This window comes from Muntiacus reevesi, chromosome 1 (assembly GCF_963930625.1).
Source record: "Muntiacus reevesi chromosome 1, mMunRee1.1, whole genome shotgun sequence".
NCBI classification, from domain to species: Eukaryota; Metazoa; Chordata; class Mammalia; order Artiodactyla; family Cervidae; genus Muntiacus; species Muntiacus reevesi.
Window position 1 is genome coordinate 199,406,441 of NC_089249.1, and position 19,427 is coordinate 199,425,867.

The 19,427-nt window shown below is 48.5% G+C and overlaps 1 protein-coding gene across 1 annotated transcript; it reads right to left on the reverse strand.

The window, feature by feature from the left end:
* Positions 1 to 6,337: 6,337 nt before the first annotated feature.
* S1PR4 (sphingosine-1-phosphate receptor 4) lies at positions 6,338 to 7,798 on the reverse strand. Its single transcript, XM_065934006.1, has one exon. It carries the CDS (start codon positions 7,783 to 7,785, stop codon positions 6,628 to 6,630), a length of 1,158 nt encoding a protein of 385 aa, XP_065790078.1. The 5' UTR covers positions 7,786 to 7,798; the 3' UTR covers positions 6,338 to 6,627.
* Positions 7,799 to 19,427: the final 11,629 nt, after the last annotated feature.

Genomic DNA, 19,427 nt, shown 5'->3' on the forward strand with positions numbered 1-19,427 from the left:
CCGCCCGGGGTCCTGCCGGCACCGCCGAGGGCCGCCCGTCCGACGCGCTGCCTACTGGGAGTTGTAGTCTTTCCGGCTCTCGGAGCCACATGGGAGTTGTGGGCCCATTCTGTTACTCCCTAATAAAGCTGTGGTGGACTGTCGGCTAAAGTTCCGCTTAAACTCCAAGTGAGAAAATACGGAGACTTTAAAACAAACTATTAGCAGTGTAACTTATTGAAACCCTGTTTTTGCCGTGGGAGAAAGGCGAGGGACGAGAGGAAAAGAGGTTGTACAGGAGGTGACCTTGCGACCCGGAAGAAAGTTAGAAATAAGGAAGAGAGGGGCGGACCTGTTGCGCTAGGACTCCTGGAAATTGTAGTCTCGAGCAAGCACAAGGGCTCATGGGAGCTGAAGTCTTCCTGGCAGATGTCTGGGAAAAAACACTTAAAACTCCCAAAGAATATAGATGTTAAATTGCCTGAGGGCAAAGATTTGTGTTTGCTTTGTGCACTGATGTATTCCTCGGAACTTGACCCAAGGCCTGGCACACAACGGGTGGGTTATATAATTTTTGGATAAATGAATGAAAGAAGAATCAAAAAATCATGACAGGTTCCTAAAAGGGAATGTCGCAGTGGATTATGGGACTTGTAGTCTGCAACCTGGCGTTGTGCTGGGGTTGATGATATAATTATTTATACTTAGGCTTAATTATATTCGGGGCATATTCATAGTAAAAAAGTTACTCGTTGATAATCAGAAATTCAAATTCTACTGAGTGTCTTAAATTAATATTTTCTAATCTGCCCACCCTAAGAACCCAATTGTCCCTGGGTCAGAGGCCTTAAGGGTCATCAGTAACTCATACCCTCCGTACGGATGAGAAGGCTGAGGCCACAGGGTGCAGAACACAATGACCCTAGCCCCTAGGCTCTGGTACTGTTGCCTAAGGAGTTGAGCCTCCCTTCTGTCCCAAGTGAGAGGAGGCAGTTGTGTTGACTAATAACATGAGTTCAAGTCCCAGCTCCTCCACTTCCCAGCTATGTGACCTTGGGCAAATCTTTTCACCTCTCTGAGCCTCCATTTCCTCAACTGCCTGCTGAATATGATGATAAATAATCAAACACTCTTCCCAGGCTACTCAGGGGTGTGTGAGGATTCAGTAAGATAGTTCATGTGAATGCACTTTGAAAGGCATACATGAAGTGCTCAATAAATGCGGGTATTATGAGAATGCACCAAGCTCATGCAGCCTTGGAGCTGCTGCATCTTCTCTTCCTGCATAACCCTCACAGACCCCTCCTGCTTTCTGCATGGGTAGTTCCTTACCAAAAATAACGGACGCTTAGTTTGGTGCTTGTCACCCACGCCAAACTGTGACCTTTGTGCAAGCAGGTGCCAGGTTGTTCACAGCTGCAACCCCAGTGCCCAGAATAGAGCCTGACACACAGTCATTAAGTGAATGAGTGAGTGAATAAATGAGTCATGAACACCCTAACACACCAGCCCATCCTTCCCAGCTATGTCACCTGCTTCTGGCCATCCCCAGGTCTCTCCGGGCGGGGTGGGGGTGGGGGGTCCCAGGCTGGAGGAGTCAAGAGTGGCTTGGCAGGGTAGGGAGAGGGGTGAGAACTCATTCTGGCCCAAGTGATCTTCATCAGCAAATATTTATTATCTGCTTCTCCATCTACCCCTGCTCCTCCCAGCCAGGCTATGAACAGGCAACACACACACACACTCACCCAGAGACAGAGCAAGAAAGGGGCCTGAATCTGGCTCAGATAACGAGGCTTGGATCTTAGGGCTACCCGTACCACCTCCTCCCCTGAGCCTTGGTTTTTCTGTCTGTAAAATGGGGAGTTTCAACTAATTCTGCTTTGTGGAGGTGAAACCTTGGAAACCAAAGAATAACTTGAAACATTCATTCTTAGTTTTCCAAAGAGGGAAGGAACTGGTATTCATTCATTCATTCATTAAAAAGGCAGTAACGACCAGGGATCAAGAAGTCACCTGTCTGAGTCTGAATCCCAATTCTGCCTCTTCCCAGCTGTGTGAACTTATGTGTTACCTAACCTCTCTGGGTCTCAGTTTCTCCATCTGAAACATGAAGTTAATGACAGTATCTGCCTCCTGGAGGTTTTGCAAGGATTAAATAAATTAACACACAGGTGATTAGAACAACAGAGTAGTCTTTAAGGCTTCTTTGTTATTATTCATTTATCTATGTTACCAAAAGCAAGTTCATTCACAGCAAACCAAAACTTTGGGAGTTGGAGCAGAGAAAGGTTTACTGCAGCACCATGCAAGTAGACCAATGGCTCATGGCTTATAAACTCATACTCCCCAAAGGGTTTCAGCAAAGTAAGGTGAGACGGACGTGATGATTGTTGCAGATTTCTTAGTGTTGGAATCCTTTGTTCTTGCAGCTGGCCACGAAGGACAGGATGTTCCTATAAGCCTCCAATGAGACAAATGTTATTCTCTGTTCTGCAACTTTTTACTTCTGTATGAATAGATTCAAGTTTCAGAGCCTTGAGGACAGGCTCTCCTGTATATTTCAGGCTTTAATGCAACATTCTTGTACAAAAGGTGCAGAATCAGCATGACAGGCAACAGGGCACAAAGGTGAAAGTAAGAGGAACAGATCTAATAGGGAGTCAGATTTGTTCTTCCCTGTTACAAAAACACGCTTCCCCAAAACACGCTTCCCAAAAACACGCTTCCCAAGTGGTGCAGTGGTAAAGAATCCACCTGCCAATGCAGGAGACAAAGGAGACACGGGTTCGATCCTGGGGTCTGGAAGATCCCCTGGAGGAGGAAATGACAATCCACTCTAGTATTCTTGCCTGGAAAATTCCACGGATAGAGGAGCCTGACGGGTTGCAGTCCACGGGATCACAAGGAGTCAGACACGACTGAGCACTGAGCACAGCACATTACACAAACATGCACAGTTTGAGAGCCTTTATATTCCTTGCCTTATGAATATCCCAGGAGGGCAGGAGATATCGGTATCTCCATTTTACAGATGAGGAAACTGAAACCCGTGGTGCATGGCAGAGCTGGGGAACAGCAATGAGTTACAGACACCTGAGCCACCTAAGAACAGAGGACTACATTCATGAGGACAGCTCCACCTCAGTTAGGGAGGTGGGGAATAAGGAGGTGAAGAGGTTTCAGTGGAAGGCATGCTGCTGGGACCAGTTATACCAGAGCTCTAGTTCATGGAGCATCTCCCACCTGCTGGGCCCCGTGCTGTGTTTGGGACACAGCAGTGACCCAAACACTGTCACTAACTCCACTATCATGGAGCTCAAAGTCCGGGGGAGGAGGTGGATGTGTGACCAGGTGTGATTGGAGCTGTGATGGAGATGCACAGGCAGATGTGTGAGCCTGGAAGGGGGCTAAGGAAGAAGAGAAATCAGGGAGATTTCCTGGAGGAGGTGATGCTGAAGCTGAGACCTGAAGGATGCACAGGCCACTCTAGTGGGGTTAACAAAGACAGGTGCAAAGGTACCAGATGGGAAGGAGCAGCAAATAGTCCAGTTCAGTCAAAGCAAAGTGTGACACTCACGGGGAGGAGGGGGCCATGGGGCCAACAGGCCCAACTCACACAGGCCCGGGGTTTCAGGTCAAGAGCTTCAAGGCAGCCCGGGCTTCACTCACCCCAAATTCCGCCAAGACCCCACCCACCTTGTCACTGTTCCACCCCACACATGATCAGGAATCCGGAAAATATAAGAAGCATCCCAGGTTATGGGTTATCCAGGGGGCGCTCTGGGAAGGGAGAACCCACCTGCTGATGCCCAATGCAGGAGACACAGGAGACATGGGTTCATTCCCTAGGTCAGGAAGATTCCCTGGAGAAGGGAACAGCAATCCACTCCAGTATTCTTGACTAGAGAATCCCATGGACAGAGGAACCTGGTAAGCTACAGTCCATGGGGTCACAAAGAGTCGGACACGACTGAGTGACTGACGCAAGTATGCAATCCTAGCTTATACATGCTTAGAACTTTCCCCTCCCTGTCCCATAGCACTTCTGTGATGATGGATGGATTCTGTGTCTGCATTATCCAAAACAGTAGCCACAAGTCACATGTCCCATCAAGCACTCAAAATGGGGTTAGTGTGACCAAATGTCATGGGCTGAATTGTGTCTCCCCCAAAATTCACGTCTCAAAATCCTAATTCCCAACACCTCAGAAGAGGCCCTTATTTGGAAATAGGATTTTTATAGGTATAATTAGTTAATCTGAGTCACACTGAAACAGAATGGCCCTAATCCAATAGGACTGGTGTCCTTATGAAAAGGGGAGGGACTGCCCTGATGGCCCAGTGGTTAAGAATCCTCCTTCCAGAGAGATATCATGTGTCATCCCTTACATGTGGGCTCTAAAGAGAGATGATACAAATGAACTTACAAAACAGAGACTCATAAAGGACCCTTATGGTTGCTGGTTGGGAAGAATGGGGGAAGGGATAGTTAGGGAGTTTGGGATTGACATGTACTCACTGCTACGCTTAAAATGAATAACCAACAAGGACCTTCTATTAGCACATGGAATCCTGTTCAACTTTATGTGGCAACCTGGATGGGAGGGGAGTTTGGGAGAGAATGGATACATGTAATGGATGGATACATATATGGATACAAATGGATGAATACATATATGTATGGCTGAGTCTCTTCCCTGTTCACCTGAAACTATTGCAACTTTGCTGGTTATTTGGTTATACCCCAATACAAAATAAAAAGTGGAAAGAATCCACCTTCCCATGCAGGGGACCTGTGTTTGATCCCTGGTCGTGTTGCAGGACAACTAAGCCAGAACACCAAAACTAGAGAAAGCCCTCATGCCACAAAGAAGACCCAAAGCAGCCAAAAAAAAAAAAAAAAAAAAAAGAGAGAGAGAGAGAGAGAGAGTTGAGAATTTGAACACAGACGTGCAGGCAAACAGAACCCATGTGAAGATGGAGGCAGAGATGTGGGTAATGTGTCTACAAGCCGAGGGATGCAAGACTGCCAGCGAACCCCCAGGATCCACAAGAGAGGGCTCAGAGGAACCAAGCCTGCTGGCACCTTGACCTCAGACTTGCAGCCTCCAGAGCTGTGAGCAAATACATTTCTGTTATTCAAGCACCCCCTCCCCAGTCTGTGATACTTGGCCACCGAAGCTCTGAGAAATGCACCGAGAAACTGAATTTTTAAAATTCATTTTAATTTTAAGTAGCCACATGTGGCTAATGACTGCTTTATTGGACAGCACAGTCAACACATCCATCATGCCATCCCCTATCCTGCAGGGTAGAAATGGAGGCTCAGAACAGAGCCGTCCCTTCTGGAGTGGCAGACAGGACGCTGCCCCAAGGACTTGGCAAGACAGAGGCAGAAAGACCCGTGGGCACTGTCTGGGCTGGGCGGATGGAGACAGAGAACTTCCCAGTAGCCAAAAGTGGCTTACGTTCAGGTGTCCCCCTGTAGCACTGTGTGGTACCGTTGCTGCGAGTCCTGTGGACTGCTTAAACTTGAACGCATTCTAAGTCAATTTCTTCAGTCCCATTGACCTCTTACTGAGGGCTCAGTAGCCATACGGGAGGGAGGGCTCCCATACTGGGAAACACGGATGTAGAACATTCCGCTCCCGCCGGATGTTTCTCTGACACACTGATGCCTGCTCGCCACAGCGAAAGCACTGAGCGAGTACCGACAGCCTCCTGCAGTGAGTTCCGCCTGCCCTCAGCCCATTTTACAGATGGGGAAGGGAGAGGCAGTTAGTGCTAAAGCATCTCCCTCTCTGTGGGACTCCAGACTGAGTCCCAAAAGATGCAGAAGCCAGAGGTGGGGGGAGGAGGCTGCCCAGAACCCAAGACAAGAGATAGGGCAGGCAAAGGGGAAGTGATCGGGAAGGGGTGGGTGTCAGTGTCACCGCCCCCACCCCCTCCTGGGAGCCTCCCAAAGCTTACACACACCTTTAACAGAGTGGATCGGTCACACACATGTGTGCACAAGCACAGACCCTCAGACAAGAGGCTTGCCACATGCAAGGATATCTGTGCACACCAGCACACGCTGCTCACCAGCACAACTTGCTCTGCCCTCGACCTCTCTATCCCTCTCTAACACACACATACAGTCTCACCCACACCAAACCCCCTGCCGTCACAACCACACTCCCCAGCACACAGACCCATGGCGCTGCCTGGCCACTGGCCCAGCTCCAGAAGACCTACAGCCCTCATGCATTCCCCTGACACCAGCTGTGAATGAGGGACCGCATCATCTCATCCCACCACTGAATTTCCTGTTCCCAGGGCATCCACCCACTCCCCCCCAGCCCACCCCCACCGAGGCCCAGAGAGGGGCTGGGACTTCCTGAGTTACACAGGAGGGGGGCGCACACAGCAAACCCATTGATCTCCAGTCCAGCGCGCTCTCGGTTCCAACCAGCCGTTGCCTCCCGCTCCACAACCACTATGGGAGATCCACTTGGTGCCAGCAGCCCCAGGAGGCTTCCGGGAGCACCGCAGGGCCCTGGGATGCAGGCCCCTGGCGGCTAACCGGTTCCTTCCTCTTCTTCAGGCCCGACTGTAGCATCCCTGCCCGGGGATAGAGGCTGCTGAATCACCACCCCGACCTTGGGTTCAGACACTCCGCACGCTAGAGACACTGGTCAGGGGCTCCCGCATCCGGAAGCTGTGCGATCGAGAACCCCGAAAGCTGTCCCTCGGCCTCAGTGAACTGTCGGTGTTGGAAGCTGCAGAGTGAGCCTCGACGGCCTGAGCCAGGCAGTCCCCAGGCCCTCGAAGCCCTAGCCGGAGACACGCGCCACACAGGAAGCCCACCACGGCCCGGCACACCTCCCGGCTGCGGAAGGAGTAGATGATGGGGTTGACCGCCGAGTTGAGCACGGCCAGCGCCAGGATCCAGTCCATGCCCCGCAGGTACTCCTGCGCCCAGATGTTGGAGCCGAAGATGTCGGCCAGCAGCAGGCCGAAGAGCGGGCCCCAGCACACCACGAAGGCCACCAGGATCATGAGTACCGTCTTGAGCAGCCGGCGGGCCTTGCGGCGTGCTGGGGTGCTGGGCGCCTTCTGCCCGTTGGCGCGCACCACTCGGAAGATGGCCCCGTAAAGCATCATGATGGTGGCCAGGATGCAAGCGAAGACCACCACGCAGAAGAGGATGTAGTCTTTGGAGTAGAGCGGGAGGAGACTGGAGCACCGCTGGAAGGCGCACACGCAGTTCCAGCCGAGCAGGGGCAGCAGGCCGAGGAGCGCCGCCAGCAGCCAGCACAGCCCGATGAAGCTGCACACGCGGCCCCTCTTGGTGGCCCCGCTCTCGGCCACTGGCCGCACCATGGTGGCGAAACGCTCGCCGGCCGTGAAGAGCAGGCTGAAGGTGGAGGCGGCCAGCGCCATGAAGAGCAGGCCCTCGCGCAGGAACCACTGGGACGGCGCCAGGCGGAAGGTGTGCGCCCCCGACAGCAGCACGTTGGCCAGGTACGCGGCGCCGGTGAGCAGATCGCTGAGCGTGATGTTCACCAGGCAGTAGTAGACCCAGCGCCGGGAGCGCATGCGGCTGGCGATGGCCACCAGCACCAGCAGGTTCTCCAGCACCACCAGACAGCTCACGGCCACGAACAGCCCTCGCAGCACCCCCAGGCCGACCTCCTCCGCTCCGGCGCGCCCCGCCAGCCGCCCTGAGTGGTTGTAGTGCAGCACGATGAGCCGGCTGTGCCCGCCGGCCGCCAGCAGCTGGCAGGACTCGGGGTCCCCCGTCGGGGTCCCCGTGGCGTTCATTGCGGTCCCCCTCCCCGAGGGCAGACTGAGGCCCCGGGGTGGGGTGGTTCGTTCGCCCCAGGCAGGGTGGAGCCGCTAGCCTGGCCCGGCCTTGGTTTCCTGTTGTTTGAAATTTCCTGTTATGTTCAAGGTACCCCCCTGGGTGGGGGTGAGGCTGAGATGGGGAGGGGCATCCAACGGTCGGCTCCCATCCTTACTCCCAGAGGGCAGGGCGCTGCGGTCACCCCCTGCCCCCCTTCCGGTCCTCGAAAGACCATTGAGGGTGGGGTCCCCGCCCCCACCCCCTCACTCCCTCTAGAGAGTGGGTAGCGGGTTCCTTTGTGGCACCCAGGCTGGACGACTCTCCCGCCCCCACCAACTCCTTGCAGGCCGGTCCAGCTGTTCCATCACCTGCTCCTCAACCTACCCAGGCCAGCCTGGCACACAGTAGGTGCTAAATAAGTGTGTGCCGAGTGGCTGCACACACAGAAGCACTGCCAGCTCCCTCATCGATGGTGTGGTTTTACCCCCATTTTATCCTCACAACAGGGCCAGGGCTGAACAGTTCTCAGAGGGGAAACTGAGGCCTGGAGAGGGGCAGTCCCAGGGGAACCCTGCTGAAGAACACACAGCGGGGAGGTGAACCCCATGCACCCACACACCCACGTGGGTCTGGATGGGGGGGACCCTCCTTACCCGGGTTTTCTGTTGTTTTCCAGCCCCTGAGCTGACCTCGCTAGCAGCAAAGCTGCAAGGAACCGCCACTCAGGGCAACACCTCACCTCTGGAGGGAGGAGAGGTTCACAGAAGTGGGGAGCTCACACCCGAGCTGCTCGACCTCCCTCGGACTGACTCAACCTGAGAAGGTTGAGGACCGAGGTGTGTGGGGACCAGGTGGGGGAGAGGAAGTGGGGGGTGATGTGTGGAGTGATGCTGGGGGAGCCTGAGGGGAGGAGGCACGGGTATCTGAGGGGCTCCCGTAGCCCCCCTGAGTGGAGGATGGGCAGGACATGGGGCCTGAGGGCAGCCCAGGGCTTGGGGCCCCGTCCTGCAGCCCTCCCCTGAGTTCACTGTTCAGCTCTGGAGCAGGACAGTTCCAGGGACGGGAAGGGGGCTGCACTCCAGAGGCAGCCACGTATAATCACTGAAGGTGACCAAGCAGAAACAGGTCTGAGGTGGGAAGGGGCTGGGAGGAGGGGCTATGCAGGCAGGTGGGGAGAGCGCAGAGGGCATGAGCAGTGAAGTCTTTGCTCAGGTACTACCCTGTGCAGTAGGACCACTGAGCCCCAGTCCCAGCCTCACAAGGGACCCCCGACCCAGGCACACTCAGAGAGAGACACATGCATAGTCTGAGCCTGGACCCTGGGCTGAACCTTGACCCCAGGCTGAATCCTGACCTCGGTTAAGCCCACAACCATAGGCTGACTCCACCCCTGACCCCTGACCCTTGCTGAGACTTGACCCTGAACTGAGCTCTGATTGCAAGCTAAGCCCTGATCCTATTGAACCCCAACCCTGACTAAACCCCATCCCCAGGTGAGCCCCTGATTCAGCCTAGAAGAGCAAAGAACTAGACTGAAATGTTATGAGAGAGCAGGGTTTGACTAAATTGAGGCCAAGCTGTCCAAATGTGGTGACATTATGCCATGAATTACCTGCTGCTTAGGTGAAAAGCCATGTGTGCATTATAACTTATTTAAACTTACAATTATCCTTATGTTACAGAAGAGCAGTCCCCCTTCAGAAATTCATCCTGAAGACACAGCTCTAACAATACCCAAGTGAGGATGGAGAAGGTTATTCATTGTCATTTGTAAATGCAAAATATTGGAAGCAGCCCACATGTCTGTGTACAGGAGAGAGACTGATGTATCACTCTGCATTTCAGAGTGGAGTACTACACAGCCATGAAAAAGAATAAGGTTCATTTCTGTGATGGAATGGAGTGATTTCCAAGACATATTGTTAAGTTGAGGGGGAACAAGAGTATAGGTAATATGTTACCTTTTGTATAATAAAGAAGAGGGAATAAAATATCCACATATTTGCTTGTTTTTGCAAAATGAAAGGTAAAGCAAGAAGCAATCAAATTGGTTACCTACAAGAGTGACTGGGATTGAAATTTAAGAAAGGAGGGGATAACATCCTTTGTATTTTCCTTTTGGTATAATGTTTAAACTGTTGTTGCCTTCTATATTCAACAAAAATTTAAATCAACAACAATGGAGAACAAAAGCTTTAAGATGGAATACAGAGACATCTCTGGCGGTCCAGTGGTGAAGACTCTGCACTTCCACTGCAGGGAGCATGGGTTTGATCCCTTGTTGGAGAACAAAGATCCCACATCCATGCAGTGCAGCCAAAAAAGAAAAAAAATAAAAGATGGGATATAAGTAGAAAACAAATGAACTGAATGATATTTCAAATGAAAAACATAACCATCCAGAAATAGAAAAGAACCAACTTACGCAACTTGTGGACACGGTACTGATTCTAAAGACAAAAGGAACTTAAAAAAATTTTTTTAAACTTGGTTCAGTACATTTGTGTGTTCCGGAGTCACATAGGTATAGTGATTCTGAAACTCTCATGTGTATTATGGGACTGAGCGAACTAGCAAGTGTGTTGATATTATTAAGAATCGGATCTTTCGTGGGGGAGAAAGAAGGTGCAAAGATAAAATGGAAGAATTCCATGGGAACAGAAAGAGATTAAGGTATCCATGTGGACTTGATAGTTAAACAAAAATCTACTTCCTAACTTTGTCCACTGAGACAACCCAATAGGAATGAGCGCACCTAGCACCCAGATCTTGGCTTCTAAATATCATCCCCTCAGAAAGGCGGGGAGGGGAATGCAGGACTCTTGGGAGAAATGGCAGAATCCAGGAAGTATACAGGGTGAGGCTGGAATCTCTTGGTGCATCAAAGAGTAAGGAAGGGCTTCCAGAAGGATGGGACCCATCGGAGAGATACAGGCTGGACAAATCTGGGACAATTTGATTGTGAACCATTGTTGTTCAGTCACTAAATCGTGTCACCATGAACCGAAGCATGCCAATCTCCCCTGTCCTTCCCTTTCTCCCAGAATTTGCTCAAATTCACGTCAATGGAGTCAGTGATGCTACCTAACTATCTCATCCTCCGTTGCCCCCTTCTCCTCCTGCCTTCAATCTTTGCCAGCATCGGGGTCTTTTCCAATGAGTCAGCTCTTTGCATCACGTGGCCAAAGTATTGGAGCTTCAGTTTCAGCATCAGTCCTTCCAGTGAATATTCAGGGTTGATTTCCTTTTGGATTGACTGGTTTGTTCTCTGTGCAGTCCAAGGGACATTCAAGAGTCTTCTCCAGCATCACAGTTGGAAAGCATCGATGATTGGTCTTAAAATCATATAGACAGAAAATAGGATGGTGGATGCAGGGGCAGGGGAGGAAGAATTCAGATTTAGTGTTTAATGAGAAGAGAGTTTCAGTTTTATAAGGTGAAAAGAAAGAGTTTTGCAGATAGAATGTGGTGGTGACATTTGCAAACATTACAAATGTATTCATTCAGTCCTACCTCTGAAATGGACGCTCAACATGTTCATTTATGTTATGTTTATTTTACCACAGTAAAAAACAATTTTGAAGGGACTTCCCTGGTGGTCTAGTAGCTAGGACCCCATGCTCCCAATGCAGAGGGCCCAGGTTTGATCCTTGGTCGGGTAACTACATCCCACATGCCACAACTAAGACCCGGTGCAGCCAAGTAAATAAATATTTTTTAAAATTAGAAAAAAGGAATGATCTTTCCGTATGATCCAGCAATTCCACTCCCAGGCGTTCACTCAAAAAGAGTTAGAAAAAAATCACCATTTGATAATTAGCCCAGCAATAATGGACCCAAACAAGATTGATCAGTGGAGAGCTTCCCGGGTGGCTCAGTGGTAAATAATCTGCCTGCTAGTGCAGGAGATACCAGTTTGATCCCTGGTCCGGGAGGATCCCATATGCTGAGGAGCAGATAAGCCCGTGCACGACTACTATTGAATTTGGGCTCTAGAGCTAGGGAGCCACAGCTTTCAAAGCCCAAGTGCCCCAGATCCTGTGCTCCACAATAAGAGAAGTCACTGCAATGAGAAGCCCAGCACTGCAAGTAGAGAGTAGCCCCCGCTTGCCGCAACTAGAGAAAGCCTGTGCTCAGCAACAAAGACCCAGCACAGTAAAAAACAAATTCATCAGTGGATGTTAAAGTGATTGGGTGGAAGTTTGAAGAGAAGAAGTTATCTCAAAGTATGTTCCTACAGATGACTTAGCAATTACAAATGCCTTACTTAGAACCCTTACTAAGAAGTGAATAGCTTCTTAGCAATTACAAATGCCTTACTAAGAAGTGAATAGAAGTGAATAGCTTCTTAACGAAGCCATCCAGGTGAACACACTGGGAATGAGGACAAAATGGGCTTTTGTGGGCCTCCTGATATGAGGCACCGAGGAGGACACATTGCTTCTGGGATATTCCTGCCGAACATAGACCACCTGCATTTCATCATGGGAGCCATCAGACAAACCCACACTGAGGAACAAGGTTGTAACAGCTATAAAGTGTGTGTGTGTGTGTGTGTGTGTGTGTGTGTGTGTGTGCGCGCGCGCGCGCGCGTGCGCGCACACACGCTACATCATTTCAGTCCTGTCCAACTCTTTTGAGACCCCATGGATCGTAGCCCACTAGGCTCCTCTCTCCCTGGGATTTCTCAGGCAAGAATACTGGAGTGGGTTGCCATTTCCTCCTCCAGGGGATTTTCCCCACTCAGAAATCAAACTCACATCTCCTCATCTCCTGCATTGGAGATAGATTCTTTACCACTGAGCCACCTGGGAAGCCTGAAAGGTATTAAGAGACAACAATAGCAACAACGAAAAGCCTGAAGCTGACTCAGAAGAAAGGAGATCACAGATACATGGAATTATGTGCAGTAAGTGATCCCCGACTGAATACACCACTGGTGGAGAGTGAGGGGTGGGGAGGGGAGCGTTGCTATATAAGACAATATTAAAACAACTTGTGACACTTTCATACGGGCTGTATATTAGATTCTATTATTGTCTCAGTGCTAGATTTCCTGAATTTGACCATCCTGGTTACTTAACAAGAGGTGTTTTTTGTTTGCAGGAAATACATGGGTTTTTGTTTTGTTTTTGAGTCAAAGTGCATGATGCCGCCAGCTTACTGTCAAATTATTTAGAAAAGATTAAGAAAAAGAACAAAATTATTTTGTGCATATTCTTTAGGGAATAGATTATATACTTTTAGATTATGATTATAGAGAAATGTAAAGCAAAAGATTAACTGTGGGAAGCTCTAGTTCAGGGGTGGGTAGACTTTTTCTGCAAAGAGCCAAACTAACAATCTTTGGTGTTGAGGGCCAGACAGTCTCTGTCACAGTGACTCTGCTGTCATGAAGAAAGCTGCCCCCAGCAATGTGTAAATGAATGGGTGTGGTCATGTGCCAATAAAACTTTATTTACAAAGCAGGCTTGGAGTAGGTAGTGAGCCATGCTGACCTAGAGGAAGCCTTTATGGGGATTCATTATCATCATCTTGCAACTTCTGTAGGCCTGAAATATTTTCAGAGTCAAAAGATAAGTGAAGAAAATGTGGATTTCTTAACTTTGTGGTCAGGTGATGGTCTCTAAATATCAAGAGGAAGCAGGGGGACTTCCCTGCTGGTCCAGTGGATAAGACTCCGTGCTTATCTCAGGGAGCCCAGGCTCGATCCTTTGTCAGGGAACTGGATCCCACATGCTGCAACTAACTTAAGACCCAGTATAGCCAAATGAACAAAATTAATACGTTAATTTTTTTTAGAAAAAAAAAAGGAAACAGGGCTCCTTGGGGAAACTACTGGATCCAAGGCTGGAGCTGTGAAGTATGAGATGATCAGAAAGCGTCTCACTATGCCAGAACTATGAGCTCTTAAGACCACTGCGTCACATCACAAGGACTTAGGGGCCAACTCGCAGAGGCTACCATTGGCCAGAGAAGGAAAATAGCAGAGACATCACCTTGCAGAAAAATGTCCATATTGTCAAAGCTATAGATTTTCCAGCAGTCATGTACGGATGTGAGAGCTGGACCATAAAGAAGGCTGAGCACCAAAGAATTGATGCTTTAGAACTGTGGTGCTTGAGAAGACTCTTGCTGTCTTGGACAGTAAGGAAATCAAACCAGTTAATCCTAAGGGAAATCAACTCTGAATATTCTTTAGAATGACTGATGCTGAAGCTAAAGCTACAATCCTTTAGCCACCTGATGCGAGGAGCCGACTCATTGGAAAAGACCCTGATACTGGGAAAGATTGAGGGCAGGAGGAGAAGGGGGTGACAGAGGATGAGATGGTTGGATAGCATCACTGACTCAATGGACATGAGTTTGAGCAAACTCTGGAAGATAGTGAAGGACAGGGAAGCCTGGCATGCTGCAGTCCATGGGGTCACAAAAAGTTGGACATGACTGAGCAACTGAACAACGAAGGGAAGAACAAGATGTACGGTGTGTAGAAACACATCTAATGTTACATTCATGAGTTCATAGTGACACAAAGGAGAAAATAAAACCCTTTGGTGATCTTTCGTGGCTATTAAGGAACTAACTCATTATTATGAAAACTGCTAAAGAAAATCAAGAATCAGGCTTTAACCTTTTCTTTCCTGCACAGCTTTTATTTCTGGATAACCAATTACTTGATAGGGGAAAGACATTTTGATCATACTACATTAAATTTTTTTTAATCGTGGTAAAACACATGTGGCATGAATTATCACTTTAACCATTTTTAAGTGCACAAAGTGGCTTTAAAAACATTCACACTGTCTTGCAGCCACCACCACCACCATCTCCAGAGCTTTCTCATCTTCCCAAATGGAAACTCTGCCCCCATGAAACATTGATCTTCCCAAATGGAAACTCTGCCCCCATGAAACATTGATTCCCTCTCCCCCTCCCCCAGTCTCTGACCCCACCATCTACTTCCTGTCTCTGTGGATCTGACTCCTCTAGGGATCTCCTGTGAGTGGAATCAGCCAGTGTGTGTCCTTCTGTGTCTGGATTACTTCACTGAGCATAAGGTCCCCAAGGTTCATGCACGTTGTAGCGTGTGTCAGGATCTCCTTCCTTGTTGAGGCTAAATCACATTTCATTGTATGGACGGACCGTATTTGTTTAACCATCCATCTCTCAGTGGACATTTGGATTGCTTCCTCCTCTTGACTATTAGAAATAATGCTGCTGTGAACATGGGTGTACAAGTATCTCTTCCAACACCTTGCTTTCAGTTCTTTTGGGTGAGCTGGGTTGTTGAATAGAAAAATTCCAGGCAATAAATGCAGAAGAAATTGCAAGTATTCAAATCCACCATTTTTTGCAACCCTGAATGATGTATGTAAGTGATGATTATCCGTGGCCACTAAGATTATTAGGAGAGAGAAATTTCTCATTGGGAGAGTCACAATGGATGAGTCAGACTGATGCCCCCGAACCCACTGGTCAATTTTAATGAGAAGAGAGAGGGACATACACACAGACACAGGACCAACTGGCTGTTGTGCGGTTACACGTCTCATGGAGAGAGACACAGATACAGAGAGAGAACCAATGAGATGCTATGTGTCATCTGCTGGAGCTCACAGCACCTAGAAAGTCTGTTCATGTATCTAGGCAGGTCATTCACAGGGATTACAGGGCACAGAGGAGCCCATTGATACACACCTGGAAAGCAGCCCACCAGTTAGGAGGCTGAGAAACTCTACCAGACAAATGATCTCATTTATTCAACAAATAAATAGCAAAAAAAAAAAAGAAGGTTGAGTGATAGTTATAGGTGACCAGCTTCTTAAGAGATAGAAAAACCAAGAGGTTTTCCAGGTGGTGTAGTGGTAAAGAATCCACCTGCCAGTGCAGGAGATGCAAGAGACATGGACTCGATCCCTGAGTCGGGAAGATCCCCTCAAGAAGAAAATGGCAACCCACTCCAGTGTTCTTGCCCAGAAAATTCCAAGGAGACAGAGGAGCCTGGCAGGCTACAGTCCACGGGGTCCCAATGAGTCAGATACGACTGAGTGGCTGAACGGAACAGCAACCAAATACCACATGTAGGCTTTGTTTGGGTTGTGACTCAAATGAACCAACTGTGAAAAAAAAAAAACCACAGATAGCATTTCATCATTTTTCCCACCAGGGACCCACCTGTCAGAGAGCGACCCTGCAGGACTCTTGCCCAAAATGCATGGCGTTAATCACATTGTGAGCAAACCTCAGACAAACCCACATTGTGGGACTGTTCTACAAAATAACCAGGCAGAGTTCTTCAAACAGGCCATGACAAAGGCTGAGGAACCATCAGCCAGGAAGGAGACGAAGATCAGGAGGTGCAGTGTGGAACCCTGGCCCAGACAGAGGGCAGAAGAGGGGAAAAACTGACCAAATTCTAGCAAGTCTAGAGGTTAGGTAATAGCAGGATGGTTGATGTGAATTCCCCAGCTTCTATAACCTGGATCATAGCATGTTACCTAAGAGGTTCACATCAGAGGAAGCCGGGTGAAGGGTGTTCTGGAACTCTGCACTATTGCTGCAACTTTTCCGTAAATCTAAAATGATTATAAAATGAAAAGCTTTAGGGAATCCCTTGGTGGTCCAGTGGTTAGAACTCCGAGCTTTCACTACCAAAGGCCCTCGTTCAGTCCCTGGTGGGGAAATTGAGATCCCACAAGCCATACAGTGCGGCCAAAAAAAAAAAAAAGGCTTTAGAAAAGACATTTACAAGACACATGGGGAAATGTGAGTACCTACTGGATATTAAATACACAGGGATCATTGCTAACTTTTTTAGACGTATTCATGTTGCATTATACTTATTCTTTTTAGAAGTGAGCTTTGTCTTTTGTTTTTTACAATTTTGATGTGCTTTTAAGCTTTATTGGTATTGTTTTTGCTTGTTTTTGGCAGTTCCATGAGAGGCATGTGCGATCTTACTTCCCCTACAGGGGGTGGAACCTGAGCCCTCTCCATTGGAAGCTCAGAGTCCCTAGAAAGGTCTTTATATTCTAGAAAGATGTGAATGAAATGGTACTGTATCAGGGAAAATGAAAGTAACCAAGAGGCAGATTTCTCTGGTGACTCAGACAGTAAAGAATTCGCCTGCAATGCAGGAGATGCAGGACATGAGGGTTCGATCCCTGGGTCAGGAAGATCCCCTGGAGAAGGGAATGGCAACACACTCTGACTTTCACTTTCAAGAGGCAGAAGGGGCAGGAAGGGAGGATGGAGAGATATGCATGGAACAGGCATGAAGAACTATCACTTGTGAGATGACGGGGTTTGTGTACTACGTTCAAGATCAACTTAACCTTCAGGCTCAGGGCTCACAGCACTTTCAGGGGTCCATGAGATGTGTTAATTTTCATTCCCTTTTAAGATCCAAAGAGGAAAATGAATAGGCTAGTCATGAATACATAACAACAAACCCAGTCTGGAATTTCATTCTTCTTTCTACCAACAGGGTTGTAAAAAATAATTTTAAATATTGTTTTATCAAGGAAGAAGCCCATGAAAGCAAAAGTGCCTCAGACTCATGAGAGTCTTAATGGCTAGTCTCCCTGCATTGGGAGGTTTGATATTTTCCATCTTACAAAGGTTTTACTTTTAAAAAATTTATTTACTTACTTGTTTACTTATTCGGCTGGACCAGGTCTTAGTTGTGGCATGTGGGATTTAGTTCCCTGACCAGGGATTGAACCCAGACCCCATGCACTGGAATGCAGACTCAAGCACTGAGAAGTCCCTCCATCTTAGAAAGGTTCTAAAAAGAGTTGGCTGCCTGACTCAGACTGGGAACCAAGTTCATGTTGACAGCATGTAATTTCACTATAGGGGCTTCCCAGGTGGCGCTAGTGGTAAAGAACCTGCCTGCCAATGCAGGAGATGTAAGAGATGAGGGTTCAATTCCTGGGTCGGGAAGATCCCCTGGAGGAGGGCATGGCAGCCCACTCCAGTATTTTTGCCTGGAAAATCCAATGGACAGAGAAGCCTGCGGTCACAAAGAGTCAGACACAACAGAAGTGACTTAGCATACATGCGTGCACTCTTGCTATAATGGGACAAAATTTTCTTCACTTCTCTGCTCTCCAGATCAAAAAATAAACCTCAGTCTAATCATAAGAAAAAACATTAGACAAAACTAAAGGACGTCTGACAAAACACCTGCTAGGAGACGGCTGAGGTCCTAACCCAGGTATGGTATCTGGGAACATGACCTTCTTTGGAAATAGGATCGTTGCAGATACAATCAAGTTAGAATGAGGTCAGGTTCATCTAATTCAGTATGACTGGTGTCTCTGTTGTTGTTCAGTCGCTCAGGTGTGTCTGACTCTTTGTGACCCCATGGACTGTAGCCCACCAGGCTCCTCTGTCCATGGAATTCTCCAGGCAAGAATACTGGAGTGGGCTGCCATTTCCTTCTCCAGGTGTCTCTGTAAGAAGAGCAAAATTGGACACAGACACACACAAGAGGAAATGGCCATGTGAGGACAGAGGCAGAGACTGGAGGGATGCCGCCACAAGCCAAGGGACACAGAGCCACCAGAAGCGGGAAGAGACAGGAAGGACCTTCCCCTGGAGCCTCTGGAGGGAGCTCAGCCCTGCTGACACTTTAGTCTCAGACGCTGCCTCCAGAACTCTGAAAGATTACATTTCTGTGGTTTTAAGTCCCTCTGTCTGAGGTACTTCACTACTGGAGCCCTGGACAAGCCACAGAGCTGACCAGCACTCTTCAAAATGGTCAAGGTCATCAAAGACAAGCAGAGTCTGAGAAACCATCCCAGTGCAGAGGACCCTAAAGAGATGCAATGACAAAATGTCATGAGGGATCCTGGGTGGTGTCCCAGGACAGAAAAAGGGCATTAGGGGAAAACAGGAAATCTGAATATAGAGTAGACTTCAGTTAATAATGTTTCAATGTTTGTGTGTGTTAATCACTCGTGTGATCCCATGGACCGTAGGCTGCAAGGCGCCTCTGTCCATGGGATTCTCCAGATAAGAATACTGAAGTGGGTTACGATTCTCTTCTCCAGGGGATCTTCCTGACCGGGAGACTGAACCCATGTCTCCGGCATTGCAGGTGGATTCTTTACTGTCTGAGCCACTACACCATATTAATATATTAATAATATGGGAAATCAGATGTGGTTTTATCAGGCAACTCTGTATTCACAATTTTTCTATAAACCTAAGACTATTCTAAAAACTTGTTAATTTTTTAAAAATTGAAAACCAACAGACTTCCCTGGTGGTCCACTGGTTAAGATTCTAGGCATCCACTGCAGGGGGCACGGGTTCAATCCCTGGTTGGGAATCTAAGATCACCCACACTGTGGGATTCAGGAAAAAAAATTTTAAAGAAATAAAAAAACTGCTGAATGAATAATAAAGTCTTGGCTCAGCCATCTTCAGGTGTGTAGTCTTAGTCAAATTATTCAGTTTCTCATGTGCCTCAGTTTCCTCATCTGTAAAATGGGGGCAATGGGATTTGTGCCACATGCGGCTGCCCTGAGACCAGGATATGGTGAGGAGAGTCATCATCGTCTCCATCAGAGATGGCTGATGGCTGCTGCTGGAATTTTGGGTAAGGAGC

Coding starts and splice junctions, on each gene's coding strand:
- S1PR4 (XM_065934006.1), bottom strand. CDS start 7,785: ATGAACGCCACGGGGACCCCGACGGGGGACCCCGAGTCCTGCCAGCTG.